General features: G+C 43.8%; 1 protein-coding gene across 2 annotated transcripts in view; it reads left to right on the plus strand.

The window, feature by feature from the left end:
- The first annotated feature begins 525 nt into the window (after window positions 1-525).
- LOC111172783 (CD302 antigen) overlaps window positions 526-15,415 on the plus strand; it is a 132,958-nt gene continuing 118,068 nt past the window's right edge. Inside the window, exons 1-4 of one of the 2 annotated variants that reach the window (XM_022569835.3) lie at window positions 526-721; window positions 6,334-6,705; window positions 12,339-12,509; window positions 15,178-15,342. In XM_022569835.3, the coding sequence (XP_022425543.1) occupies window positions 628-721; window positions 6,334-6,705; window positions 12,339-12,509; window positions 15,178-15,342 (802 nt within the window). In that variant the 5' untranslated portion in view covers window positions 526-627. The remainder of the gene's footprint in view (window positions 722-6,333; window positions 6,706-12,338; window positions 12,510-15,177; window positions 15,343-15,415) is intronic. The other variant, XM_022569832.2, reaches the window with a different exon arrangement.

Consider the following 15,415-nt stretch of genomic DNA (forward strand, 5'->3'; position numbering starts at 1 on the left):
GGTCGAACCTCATTGTGCCATTACCTCACCTTTGTTTGCACTATCAAAATACGCAAGACGTTGCCAAGGACGACTGAATTCTTTGGCTCGACCGCAGCTGTAACAGGATGGGTGCACATTTCCCTCTTTGGGGTACGAGGGGATGTGGGTGCCTTCCCAGGCCAACCGTGCAAAAGGAAGAAGTCATGCCTGACTGAGGGGGGCTAGGCAGAAATCAAGGTCCTAAAATGAACACTCACCAGGGCAGCGCCAAGTCCCAGCAAGGGCCGCGTCTCCTCAACTTTACTGAAGAAGCGGCGGGGCGCAGGACCCCCTCATCCGTTAGTCTGGGTGGCGCTCTCTCCTCTGGCCTGGCGCTCACCACCCGCCTCCTCGCGGGGCCGCCCTTCGCAGGTGCGCAGAGCTCCTTACGCATCGTCTTCCCGCCTTGTATCCGCACCGCCCCCGCCCCCCACGCCCTGGGACCGAGGACGTGCTGATCCGATTGGCCGAGGGCGGCGGGGGCGGGTCCGGAGCACCCGGGGAAGCCAGGGGCCAAAGGCGCTGGCGGGGCTGACTGCGCGCAGCGGGAGTGCTGGGTGCTGAGTGACCCCGAGGACTCGACTGACCCGCCCGAGCCGGCTCAGGATGAGGACGCGCTGGTCCACCCCTCTCCGTGCGGCGGAGCTGCTCGTGCTGCTCCTCCCGTGCTTCGGTCTGGTGGAGCCCTCTGGCCGCTCAGGTAACCGCGGGCGCGTCCGCTCGCCGGCCGGCTAGGGACCTCGACGTTGCCAGGCCGGCTGACTTTCCTCAGTTTGGGTTAGGGCTGCGCTCCGGGGTCACGTCACCTCTGCTTTGCTAGGGGCTGGAGCCGGACAAGTGAGCCGAAGGGAGGTCCGGGGAGAAGCAGCTCCATTACCCCCCGGGGTCCCGGAGGAGGGCGGGGTGGGGCGTGGGAGCGCCGGGCTTTTCTCGTGCTGAGGGCGAGGAGTCCACCGTAGCGGAGGCACCCAGAGCCTTTTCAGAACGAGGCTCCCGCTCCTTCCTCGTCCTCTCTCCTCTAAAATCTTGCTTTCCTAGAGTATAGGGCTCCTTAACACCACCACCCCCCCAAGCCCCATCCCGCCCATCTCGCCCCTCGTCCCTTGGTCACCTTGGCCACTCAGTGTCCCCGCCCATCTCGCCCCTCGTCCCTTGGTCACCTTGGCCACTCAATGTCAAGAGGAGCTTTCCACACACAGCGCCAGAATGAGTAACGATGCCCTGACTTCACTGCGCTCATGGTGCACATCAAAAAGCCATGTCTCCTACAGTGACCATGGCCGTGACTGTTATGATGCCCTCCCCCAGTGCCTCGAGCAGCGAGCGTTTCTTCTACTTGGCTTATCAGCTCCAGACGACCGCCCCATGCCCTACCCCAGAGGCCGGTGGTCCCGCGGTGGAACTCAGGTTGCTTGCCCGGAGACCTGCTGCCTGTCGCTTCAGAAGCAGGACCAGGATCAGACACCCTTCGCTGATGCTCTGGGCAGTGCTTGCCGCACCAACCCCTTCGCAGCACCCGGAGTATGCTTTTACTTTCTCTTTTTGCCTTGGCCAAAGGTGTGCTGAGGATTTTGTTTCTTAGTCTGGCCACTTAATAGGCAATCCGTGAGCCGTCCCTACCTATTATTTCCGTCATCTTGTCTAGATGAGGAAGTAAAAGATGGTCGAGGGAGTTTTTGAAAAGCTTCAGTTTGCTTGTGGCATTTACTTTCTTTGCAGCTAAACTAAGTTACTCTCTGAGTTATAGTTTGTTCAGAGTATGAGTGGCATCGTCTTATCTACATCCAGAACTTTTTAGTTGACCTTGTTCTGATTCACACTTCTGTGTTCTTTGATCCTCCATGTTGGAAACTACCTAAAGGCCTTTACTGCTGTGAGAATTCTATTCTGCCTGCCCCATAATCCAGGGAGAAAATTTTCACCGCAGCGACTAACTATAGTCAAAACACTCTAGCCTTTCAATCACTATACTCTTGGTTTCCATCTACATTTGCTTTAGTCTTATCTGTTTTGTCTCCCCCATAGAACTCAAGACTTCGTTAATTTTTGCAGTCTCTGCAATCCCTGGCCTTTCTCATTAACCCAAAGCAAAGAGCACCAGCTTAACGCCATTCTTCCTGCACTAGGTCCTCGCAGGTATTTGTTTTCCTGCATCCTTCCCCACCTTGAGCAGCTGCTCTGATCAGCTTACACACACCATCAGACCAGACTTGTGGCCCTATTAAGGGAAGCGCTGGAATTTTGAAACCCTAGCCACTTGGGTAGCTTGTTGGCAGTATGCCGGCTTCATGATGCTGGTGATGGCGTGCACTCCATCACATGTACGCAGCTAGGTTTGCGCAGGTGGTCTCCATTGCTCAGACGCTGGAGGAGTACCTCTGTGTCCTTGGGGAAATGCCAATTGCTTAGTTAACTTTTTTTGCCTCCTTGGAGGGCCAACAGCTTGAAGTAAACTAATTCTTCAGGGACTTCTGAGGTTCTCACCAGCCCACACCACCCAGTCTGAACCCCATGACTTTCTGACTGCTAGTACACTGATGTGGACCCAGGTGTCACTTCAGGACCTGTTTTTTGTTTGTTTGTTTTGGCTTTATTTATTTATTTTTGGCTGAGTTGGGTCTCCGCTGCTGCACGCGGGAGGACCTGTTTTTGAACTGGCAAATCCAGACTTCTGAGTCTCTCCTAGTGTACACTCTGCGCACACATGGTAGCAACTCCACAAAATGCTTAACAGTGTGGGCTGTGGAAGTTCCCCTGAAACTAAAAAAGCTGCAGTCTTCATCCTTCTTGCCTTCCCAAGCCATCTCTTCTCCATTTGTCTGTGGTTACAAAATGTTGAGGTCCAGCTTCTCTTTGGAATGTGCAGAACTCTTTGGTTTAGGGCTTGTAACAAAGGAGTTACTTCAGAATCAGGCAATAAGAAATAGTTTTCCTGTGATGGTCTAAAAATTCATTTTCAATTGTGATAATGCTATGTAGCCATTTCCTCTCAAACACCAGTAAAATGTTTATATAAAACGAAACATTAAAAAGTGCTGCTAGAGGTGTTGAGGCTTCTTTTCATCAACCTCTGTCTTTTAGACTTGTCCCAATATTGTATTTGTAGGTAAATATTAAAATTCCATTTAGGGCCAGTATAAAGTGAACAAGATGCAATATAGGGCTATCAATAAAGAATCAGTTTTATAAATTGCTCTGCAATCACCTTTTCAAAGTGTAATACATTTCTGATATATGTCATAGACCCTTATTAAACAAATTTTCTAAATAAATTATTTTCACACTTTCTTAGTTCTTCTTCCCACTCTTCAACCTACCCTCCCAATAGGGTCACAAGACTGGGGCAGACTGAACGCTTCTTCTTAAGGATAAAGAAAGATAGGGGAAAACATCATGAGTACAAGACTCTCCTCAGGTTATGTATTATGTACGAATGCTTACACATACATCATGTATGAAGGCTAATAACAAGTTTCCTTAAATCATATCAATAATTAATGTATTTGCTAAGTGATCACTATAGGTGTCAAGCATTGATATTACATACTTGGTTAAAAGACAGATTTAGAATGAGGCAAGTATCTATAATCACAGATGTTTGCAATTAGGTAAGAAGCTTGGCAATTCCTATTCAATGTAGCTACTCCACACCTCTCCTGTAGTCTTTCAGAGGTCCTACAAGCTTGTTAAGTCCATGGGTGTCCTAAAAGTTAAACATACAGTAAATGGGAAAGGTTAAATTTTTTTTCTCTTCTAAAGAGTACTTATAAAGCAGCACTGTCACTTAAGTGCACATGCCTAATACAGATGGAATTCAAATGACCTAAAATTCTACTAGCATGACATAATAAAGTTGTGGACATCTGTTTAAGAACAATATGCAATGAACTTAGCACAGACCTGTAAAGCCTACAAGGCTAGAAAAACTCAGTAGAAGCATAGGATGTTAGTACTGGAAGTGACTTAGGTTTCTTATATCCACTGCTTTCATCTTATATTTGGAGATTAGAAGATCCTGAGGAGATTAATTGACTTTCCCAAGGTCTCCCAGCTAACCAATAGCAGAGGTAAGTCTTCAGTCTAGGACCCTAACTCCTTATTCCACTGCTCTTTCCACTATTCTAAGAGCTGTAGCTAATCCATTGCATTCTGCAAAGGCAACTTGGAAAATCTAGAACTCCAGATTGCAAAGGTAGGCAAAGCTGGGGTCAAAGGGCACAGAGCGAAGTGCCCAGGAAAGATTATAAAGTGCAGGGAGATTATAGGCAAGAGAGGGGACGGTTCCAGCAGGGGTGGCCACCGCCCACTCTCCTGCAGAAGCAGACTTCTTTTTTTCTGTGGTAATTCCTGATACTTTGGAACCCAGGAGAGGTGAGAGGGAATAGGTTGGGAAAGAGGTACATCACAGTCTGATAATCTTCTAAAATAGTACATTTTCCTTTTTTTGTTAACTACCCTTCCAAGCTGTGCCCATAAAATAGAGAATGGCAGAGTGATGTCAAAGAAGAGTGAGGGATGGAAGCTGCTATCCAAACAGATCTAGCTGCAACCCTAGGCAGTATTTTAAAATACCAATCTGAAAGCAGAAATAAAGTTTTAAAGGATTTTGTTCTTGTTGTTCCTGTTGTTTCTCTTGGTGCTGCTACTGCTTTTTTTTTTTTTTTTTTTTTTTTTTTTGCGGTACGCGGGCCTCTCACTGTTGTGGCCTCTCCCGTTGCGGAGCACAGGCTCCGGACGCGCTGGCTCAGCAGCCATGGCTCACGGGCCCAGCCGCTCCACGGCACGTGGGATCTTCCCGGACCGGGGCCGGAAGCCGTGTCCCCTGCATCGGCAGGCGGACTCTCAACCACTGCGCCACCAGGGAAGCCCCTGCTACTGCTATTTAAAACAAACAAAACTTCCATCCAAAGTTCAAACTGGAATTGGACTTAATTTTATAGTTGTTATTTGCATGGTGAAATTTCCTCTCAAGGCCTTAGTGTGAGAATTTTTAACTCTGCAAGCCTGTGAATTATTACTAGAAAAGGTGTTTAGTGTTAGTAAAACCACTGAATGTGAGGCTGGTATCAAAGCGAAAGTGCCTTTTGGGAACTAAAATCTTACAGCTCCTTCTGCTGAACCCTTTGGTTCATTGACAAAGATTGCTTACGTTTGTCTAAACTATTTCAGCTCACCAACATGAGGTTCTGTGCTAACTTCAAAAAGTGTTTCTTTGTCAGAAAATGTTTCTTTGTAAAGGCACTGACCAAATTGTTCAATTGTGGTTTTCTGTAACAGATGTGACTCTTGCTCCACAAACTCAGGTGTGCAAGAAGCAGTGTACTACTTTATTTTCATAAAATCAAATTAAGTTTTGTTCTGAGGTCCCATTCTACCAGATTAACAGAAATTCAGTTTCTGTCACTACTGAGGTCTTCCCCAGCTCATGCAAAACTGCCAGGGAAGCATTCAGGGAGATCCCTCCCTTTGCCCTCAGCTCACACTGATTACTTCTGAGTTTCCCGTTGTCCAAACCTACTGGGTCTTGAATCCTGTGGCTCAGGTGATTTCTGGAGCTCAGGTTTGACCTTCCCAGGCGATCCAGGTGGTCAGTCCCCACATCCCCTCCCCAGGGGCATCCTGTCACCTTCCTGGAGGTTCAACAGTGGAGCTTGTCATAGGTCCCCCAACCGTCAGAACCCAGGCCACCATTTCCTCTCATCCTTTTATCTCACTATTCTACTTCTACCCTATTTCCTCTCAGACACATTAATGTCATATAATAATTTACTCTGCTGTAGCAGCCAAAGTGTAAGCAAGACAGAATTGCAGTCCTGAATAAGCTCAGGATAGTTTTCATTGACTACAGGTCACTTATCTAAAGAAGATGAAAACTAAGGAGCTTCTTCATCTTATTAAATAAGGGGGAGAAATAGTTCACTGAATGGCGATAACAAATGTGCATACTATTCTAAGTGCTTTACATGTATGAGCTCATTTTATCCTCACATCTACCCTATGAAGTACTGTTTTACAAAGGAGGAAGCTGAGACATAGCAGGTAAATAACATCCTGATCACATGGCTGATAAGTAGCAGAGGCAAGCTATAAACCCAGGCAGACTGGCTCCAGAACCCATGCTCTTACACAACACTGAACTGCCTCTCCGGCTCTCACTGTCCTCCGACCTTGTGTAGAACATTACAGTTTATACAGCTTGGAGGGTCTTAACAGTCCAGGGGTGCTCGGACTCTCCTTAGCAAACAGGGGCCAGGGCATATCAACCACATAATTCAGAATCCTGAAATGTCTTTTCTGCCTGTCTTGTCTCAGGTGGTGATTCATTCACCATCGTTAATGAAAACACAGGCAAGTGCATCACGCCACTGAATGACTGGATAGTAGCAAAGGACTGTGATGAAACCAAGGACATGTTGTGGAAGTGGGTGTCCCAGCATCGACTCTTTCATTTGCAATCCCAGAAGTGCCTTGGCCTAGACATTACCAAACCTGTGGATTCCTTGAGAATGTTCAGCTGTGACTCCAATGCCATGCTGTGGTGGAAATGTGAGCACCGCTCTCTGTACGGAGCTGCCCGGTACAGGTTGACTCTGAAGGGTGGACACGCCATAGCAAGTACCAATTCATCTGATGTCTGGAAAAAAGGAGGCTCAGAGGAAAACCTCTGTGCCCAGCCTTACCATGGTGAGTACTGGAGAGGCACTTTGACTCACTTGCTGCTGTATTTGGTGAAAGTGGCCTTGAACATGTACCACTGACCACAAGGAGAGTCATACACTTGTGAGGGGAGTGAGCTGGTGTTTAGTTCCAGACACCGACGTCAGTGCCATTTGCTCCCTTTAACAGGCAAGGCTAGGAGAGGTTAGGTGCCTTGTCAGAGGTCTTGCAGCCATTCTGTGGCACCCTGGGATTCGAAATCTCTCCGATGCCTGAGCATATGTACTTCCTATGACTACATCCTGAACTCCAGAGAAAAGGAAATGTTAGAGTAACAGGAAGTCCTCTACACAGGATAAAAGTCAAATGATCTAGTAAAGTTGAACCTATTCTAAGTTAAAAAAGAAGAAGGAGAAAGGGAAAAAAAAGGAAATGAATTTTTTCTTGTCTGCAGATTTGGATGTAATGGAAAAACTTTAAGAGTCTTGTGGGCTTTACTTTTATTTTTGGCATGGCTATCACACTTTGATGTTTGTGTTTATGATTTAACATTTTAACAGTGGACTTTTTCCTCACTTGCTTCCAAAAATAAGTATATGAATACAGATCTTCCTCCACTAACAATGGGGTTATGTCCCTATAAACCCATCATAAGTTGAAAATATCATAAGTCAAAAATGCATTTAATACACTTCTAATGAACATCATAGCCTGGCCTACCTTAATTGTGCTCAGAACACTTACATTAGCCTACAGTTGGGAAAAATCATCTACCACAAAGCTTATTTTAAAATAAAGTGTTGAATATCTCATGTAGTTTATTGAATACTGTACTGAAAGTGAAAAACAGAATGGTGTGTGTCAGTTGTTTACCTTCATGACCGTGTGGCTGACTGGGAGCTGTGGCTGCTGCTGCCCAGCATCATGAGAGAGGATTGTACCATGTACTGATAGCCCAGGGAAAGACCAAATTCAAAGTATGGTTTCTATGGAATGAGTACCGCTTTCACACCATCACAAAGTCGAAAAATCATAAATCAAACCATCGTAAGTCTGAAACTGTCTTTGTTGCCTTTGGGGGAGCTGATCATGAACTTTGTTTTGAGTGTAGAGACTCAGTTATAACAAATTTCTGAGTTTAAAAAGAAAGTAGATTCATTTTTTAAACCTCTAAATGTAAATTACCCAAGCAAATCCTTTTTTCATTATGTTGCTCTAACTTACATCAAATGCTGGTGCATATATATATATATATATATATATATATATTTAATTATCTAAGTCTTAACTATTGTCTGTGCTCTTCTTTGTACATTTACATAGCTTTACAGAGATTTTCCTCTTCTCTTAAGCTAAATTTGGCCTCCCATTCTTCTTGTTGTCTGCACAGTTTTTTCTCCTAGGGGAACCTCTTTTTGTTTCCTAGTGAAGATGCAGCAGCTTCTGAGATGTCAGGTTCTGCTGTTACAGGAAATATTAGAGAATCAGAGATGGGATTTTCCTTTTCTTCAGTCCTCAACCCTTAAGTAGTTGAAAAGTCTGCTTCTGCTAGCCACCTTCCTCCTAACCTTAAAGAGCAACTGCTTTCTGGATACCACTTAATGGCAAGCTTAAATTTTGTGCTATAAAAGCCTTTCTGTAACTTGGCAGCTAAGAGAAAACATGGAACCAAACAAATTGCCTTTTGAACTGGATTTGACTTGTTTCCTTGTATTTGTTCAAGGATTAGAAAAGATAATTTTCTTGGCAGGGCTCTTTCTGTCTCCTGCTCCTAATTCTTTTGAGGGACATAGTTGTAATTATAAATTCCCTCAGTCCCCAAAATGCCTTTATTTCAACGTAACTGGTTTTCTTGGTAATCCTATGTGTTTTATTTTATGCATTTATAATATTCTGCTGAGAAGGGGGCTCGTGTGCTTCACATGGCTGCCAAAGTGATCAGTAGCACAGAAAAGATTAAGAACTCACCTAGGGGACTTCCATGGTGGCGCAGTGGTCAAGAATTCGCCTGCCAATGCAGGGGACACGGGTTCGAGCCCTGGTCCAGGAAGATCCCACATGTCGCGTAGTGACTAAGCCTGTGCGCCACAACTACTGAGCCTGCGCTCTAGAGCCCGCGAACCACAACTACTGAGCCCACACACCTAGAGCCAATGAGAACAACAAGAGAAGCCACTGCAATGAGAACCCGTGCACCGCAATGAAGAGTAGCCCCCGCTCGCCACAACTAGAGGAAGCCCGTGCATAGCAACGATGACCCAACACAGACAAAAATATAATTAATTAATTAATTTAAAAACAAACAAAAGGAACCCACCTAGGGTGTCACCCCAGAGAAAGCTAAACAGTGCTCACCAGCAAGAGCCCATAGGCATAGAGTGTTTCTTGACCTTAGCAAACACAGTATTTGGAACACTAAATTTCCAGATAAGAAACTTAAAAATTTCTAAGAAAAGATGCATGTAGTCCTGACTTATCGACATATACCTCGAGTTTTTACATGAACAGAGGCCAGGGCCAAACGTGCCTCTTCTTCATTCCTCTCCAGGTGACTTGTACCATCGAAGTTGCATATGTCAGAAATCTACAAGTCACTCTAGAGTTGCCCTGCTTTCTTCTCCCACCATTCAAATTCAATCAAATATTAAGTCCTGGCAATTCTACTCTTTTAAATTTATGCAGTCCCTTCCTGTTCTTGGGTTGGAGACTGCTGTCTTAAGATAGGAACTTCCCCTAGGACTGCTCTCTCAGACTCTTCATGTTGGTCCCTGCCCCCTCCTTCCTGTCTGATTGTACAGAATAAGAAAGATAAGATACCTGAGTTCAACAAAATGAAGTTCAAGGTAACCCAGCTTGTTACAGCAAAGCGAAGGCTCAAAACCAGCATTGTGTTCCCCAAATTTAGCTTCTTTTTTTTGGGCCTCTCACTGTTGTGGCCTCTCCCATTGCAGAGCACAGGCTCCGGACGGGCAGGCTCAGCGGCCATGGCTCATGGGCCCAGCCGCTCCGCGGCACGTGGGATCTTCCCAGACTGGGGCACGAGGCCGTGTCCCCTGCATCGGCAGGCGGACTCTCAACCACTGCGCCACCAGGGAAGGCCAAATTTAGCTTCTTTATTTCTCCCTTGGCTTTTGCTGTATAATTTCTTTTTTTTTTTACCTCTGATATAAGAACATTTATCTCTCATTGTGTCCTGGGTTACCTCTCTCCCCAACCCCCATCCTGTGTGAGCCATGTTTCTCTCAGAGAAAAATTTTAGCTGTATAAATTTTATGAATAAATTGCTCTTGACTAGCATCCAGGTATGCATTTATATCATTAAGATATCTTGACCTCACTAGCAGTCTTCAAGTTTTGAATGTTTGGTGAATCATGCAGAGGAAGTAGACTTAGTGGAGGGGTGGCTCTGGAAGTGTCTAAAGTCTGAGCAACTCAGAAGCCTGCCGAGCTCTCTAAACATTGAAACTATTTTGTCTTGTGCTACCAAAGAGTTTAATGTTAGTTTTCCAGGACTTCCCTGGCAGTCCAGTGGTTAAGACTCTGTGCTCCCAATGCAGGGGGCATGGGTTCAATCCCTGGTCGGGGAACTAGATCCCACATGCAGCGCCATGCGGCCAGAAAAAAAAAAAAGTTAGTTTTCCATGTAAGCATCTCATCTCACACATTTGTGCCTATCGTAGAATAAGCTGCTGTTTTAAGGCTGCCATCACCATAAATTCATACATTCAGAGAAGATTCTTCTCAAGAAAGCCTGTGTCTCTGGGGAGACGCTTGGGACTTAAGAGGTCCAGTAGCATCGAACAATGTGCAAGAATAAAACTAACACAGTATTGTGAAGCAGTTATACTCCAATAAAGATCTATTAAAAAAAGAACCCTTAGTGAGTAGTTAGCATAATTTAGCTGCTGCTCTTGTGGTGGTTGTTCCATGTTATCATTCTTCAAAGCATATTGTGAACAGGAGAGCGTTTTAATTGAAGCCCAGCTTTGAGCTATGACACTAACTTGGAACCTGAGAAAGCAGCCATTGATGTCACAAGTTGTCCTTATATGTCAAGGACTCTAATCAGAGAGTCAGTTCTCATCCCTGGCACAGCTGAATGACTGAATGTTTCACTTAACTTTGCAAAAATGGGGATTTCACAAACAAGTGTAATACTTGCCCTACTGATCTTGTGGGCTTATGGGAAAGAACAAGTGAAAGTACTTTGTATTACAGAAACACAGGGTTTTACAAAAAAACCCTGATGGTTCTACAAATGATAGTCATTGTGCTCAGGAACTCTCCTTTTAAGTGCTGTAATTTGGGAAGAGAAATCGGTCATGAGCTATTGGGAGTTTTGGTATGGTTAAAAATAAAACATGCTAATAAGCAGAATCCTTATAAAATATAAGGTCAAATTACTCTTTAACAAAAGTACACTGTTCAAAACCATTTATATGTCAGAGGAAAACCCAATGTTCCTTAAAAGATTGTTTGCAAGTAAAAGCATCTAGATTACTCTTCCTTTTGCTGTACTGCTGCTTAATACATTCTAAACTGTCAAATTAAGTCTCACACTTAAGTTAAATGAACATTTGAGAATAATAAAGGATATGGAATCAAATTCTACCTTAAGCACACTTTCAAGCAAACCTATGAGACATTTTGAGGGACCCTAATAGCCTGGTAACTGATGCTAAGATCTGATTACTATGCTTTACCTAATAGTCATTATTTGATCTGGTAACGACCACGGTTTTAAACAAATTAAGGCTATGGAAAAAAGTGAGCGAGATAGCCACAGGGTTAGCTGTTCTATAAGACACCTCTCCAAAAGAACTGTTATCAACATAAGTATTTAGCACTTCCTCCAGCATTTCCAGACATATTTGAGGTTAGAATAATTTTTCAGTTCCTCTCTGTGTACCAGAGGAAATTGTTAAAAGGAAAAGCTAGTTCTGCTACCTTGCTGGTCACCAGCTGGTTCCATGACTGCCTAGCTGAAGCTGGTTCTTCTTTCAGAACCTGAATTACCATGTCCTGCCCTCTCCAAGAGACTGCTGAGAGACTCAGCAGCCCTTCGTCCTCCTTCCTCAAAATGCACAGCCTCAGCTCTACTACCAGACTGTAAACAACAGGGCTATTTGTGCATCTCTCTAACTGCACAGTTAGTTTCAAAGTCCACAACCAGCCTCAGTGATTCCAAGGTATTTTTCTAGCCTCACTCTTACTAGAGAAAATAGAGTGTAAGTTTAATCTCAAGCGGGGCACCCCCTCTCGTGAAGTACTCTGCTACCCGCAGTAGTCAGTTGATCCTTACTTGGTAAAGCTGGAACCTTTTAGCTCTTCATCACATCACAGTTAATGAAGCTTTACATGGATCATCTCATAGAATCTCATGAACAACCCTATGAGCCCCATATCATTATTCCTAATTTGCAAATGCAGAAACTGAGACTGATAGAGGTTGGCAAGCTTGCCCACAGACGCACAGATGATCAGTGGGGGAGCCAGCACCCATGCTCTGAATCTCCACACCGTGCAGCCTACCCAGATACCATATTCTCATACATGTGAAAACATAATCTTTCTTTCACAACAGTTTTAGAAATTAGTTAACTAAAGCTGATTATCCAGTTTTTAACTCTTCTTTCCTCTACTTTCTCCCCAACCCACAGAGATCTATACTAGAGATGGGAACTCCTATGGGAGACCTTGTGAATTTCCATTCTTAGTTAATGGGACCTGGCACCATGAGTGCATTCATGATGGAGATCACAGTGGGCCATGGTGTGCAACCACCTTAAATTATGAATATGATCAAAAGTGGGGCATCTGCTTACAACCAGGTATGTATGGGCTGGTAAACTTCATATGTGGAAGGGAAAGGATACCATTCCTATGAGGCAAAAGGGAGAAGGAAGGGTCCATCGTGACTCAAAAATGACGAAAACAAATATCCTAGAGAAGGGGTATATATTTGAGGAAAGAGAGAGAAGTCGTGTGTAGCTAAGAACTTACTTTCAGAAGTAGGCCAGGAAGAAAACCAAGACAGGATGCTGTGATGGAAGACAAAGGATGAGGAAGTGTTCTATACCCCCAGATACCTTAGGAAGGGGAAATGGACCAGGCAGGAGCAGTCAGGAAATTGCTGTTGGCCTTTAATAGAGCAGTTTCCAAAAAACTAGTGTTCAAAGAAGATGGGTGATAGTGGACTGAGGAAGCTTCTTTTCAGATGATGGAGACTTAAGTATGTTTATTGCCTGAGTAAAGAGCAGCGAACAAGAGACAGATATCCCTATCCCTCTCAAAATTGGTGACGTTGTTCCTTTTGCTGTACCTGTACGTTGGTCAAAGCATTTTTTCTAGTTGCTTCTTACTTGAAGCAAACTCTTCAGGGTGTGCTAAAATATTCATTGTTCTTTAGAAAGAGAGACCAACGCAGCAGCTGCGTCACTATCCGGTATATAACCGAGACATATTTTCTCGATAATCTGGTGAGAATTACAGGGGATCATGGTACCTGACATGTGATGGGTGCCTAAGAAATATTTTTTAATGGGCAATAAGTTAAAAGAATCTACAGTATATAGAAAGGAAAAAGCTCCAGGCCTAAGTAGTAATAGTTATTACTTAAAGTAGTAATAGTTATTACTTGGCACTGCTGAGTGTCAGGTACTATTCTAAGCATTCAGCCTTTCTTAACTCATTTAATCCTCACACAGTTCTATAAAGTAGGTACCATTATTTATCACCATTTTACAGATGAGCAACGTGAGGCACAGGGGAGTTAATTCATTTGCCTAAGGTCACATAGCTAATAAATTTCAGAGCTAGGATTCAAACCCAGGATATGTGGCTCTGAAGTCCTTGCCTCAAATAACTGTACTATCCTGCCTTATTCAGTAGTCAATCTGGTGGTATTAGTAATACCACCACCAGAGCTCAGCTCTCCTTAAGGGAAGCTGAGCTTCAAACTGCAGAGTCCTAAGCAACCTGAAGAAATTATATTGAGCCAATGGTTCTCAAACTTCAGGTTGCAACAGAATCACTTGGAGAGTTTGTTAAAATACAGATTTCTGGGGCCTTGGTTGATGAAATAGCCTGTCTGGGTCAGACCATATTTGTGTGGAGCCGGGTGGAGATCCCAGGATTCCTGACCCTTATTCCCCTGTGTATTTATCCCATTCTACCTTGCTACCTTGACTGACATGTGTCTTGGTGCCTTTAGCCTACTTTGGATGGAAGGGGGGATTGTCAGTGCATTCATGTGACTCCCTTTCTACAGAAGAAGCAAGATTGTGAGTTTCTCAAACCTGAGAACTGCCAAACCATGGAGACTGTATTTTATAGCAAACACACTGCCCTCCTGCTGAAAGTTTCCAGATTTACAAGTGTTGGCCTTAGTGGTAACAAAGAACCTTTAGGCAATGCACTTGCAAATCCACCTATTTTGTTTTTACCAAATATCAGAACAACCTCTGTTGTTATTTAGGACATTCAGAAGTGGCTGAAGAAGCAGTGTATGCCATTCAGAAGATCAACAACACCAGACTTAGACAACAGTACTCTGGTTATAGCTTTGCCACAAACACCCCTATATCTTTGTTCCTATCTGTGAAATGAAGACATGACACAAAATGATCTCTAAGGGGCCTTCCAGCTTGAGAGTCCATAAGTTTGACTGGTTATGGGAGACCCTTTGGAAAAACCCCAAGTGAAACCTGGGATACGCTTGACATAAGTTATGTTGGTTTTTTCTTCTTGTTGGGAGCACATAGGAGGCTGTGAGTATATTTTTGAGCTAGTTGTATCAAGACCTACAAATCTTGTCCCAGAAAGAGCTTGAAGGTTCTTCATCTGAAATTATACATGCTTTTTAGATATTTGTTAAAGAAAATGATGTTCACATGCGTATCTGTATGTTTATAAACACATATATGCACATATATATGTACATATAGATATACAATGCATGTATAATGTTAGTTATATAATATTTGTCATATATTAAATCATCTATTAAAATATTAAGGAGAAAATGGACTGAGTTTCCCAAATAAGGTATCACTAGGCTTTAAATCTTGGGTACTTAAGCAGCATGTCTAAACACACACACATGCATATCCAGTGGTTTCGCTGCAGGCCATGAGCAAACCCCTCTGCAGTCTGCCACCACCTTTAAGTGAGCTCAGGGGTTGAGCACAGTTGAAGACTCCTACTTTTAGGCAGAGGGTAGGCATGGGCTAAAACATGGCATTGTAATTGATGGGGGTAAAGGGAGGGTAGAAGATAGGAGAGTGGAAGCTTTAGCCAGCCTAAGTCATTTCCTGTCCTATGACTTCAGTTTTTTTGTGTAACCAAAGAATCAAAATGTTGTCCAGTAGAACAATAACAGCCTCCATTTTAGCATATCCTAAGAGTATGCAAATTGAATGGCAGTATTTGTAAGCATTCTAAGTAATAGACAACATTGTGCCCTTACTTTATGATCACTAACGTATCTTTTTATCAAAGAAAATGGCTGTGAAGATTATTGGGAAAAGAAAGAGGAGATGGGAAGTTGCTACCAGTTTAACACTCAGGCAACTCTTTCTTGGAAAAAAGCTTATGTTTCATGTCAGAATCAAGGAGCTGACTTACTGAGCATCAACAGTGCTGCTGAGTTAACTTATCTTACAGGTAGGTTTAAGTTGCGTGTGGTAGAGCAAATTGCTGCGATTGTAAAGGTGCTGTCTGCCTTCTGTTTTCATAT

Source organism: Delphinapterus leucas, chromosome 8 (genome assembly GCF_059928025.1).
Source record: "Delphinapterus leucas isolate spDelLeu-1000000601 "Yukka" chromosome 8, BTC_Dleu_Yukka2, whole genome shotgun sequence".
NCBI classification, from domain to species: Eukaryota; Metazoa; Chordata; class Mammalia; order Artiodactyla; family Monodontidae; genus Delphinapterus; species Delphinapterus leucas.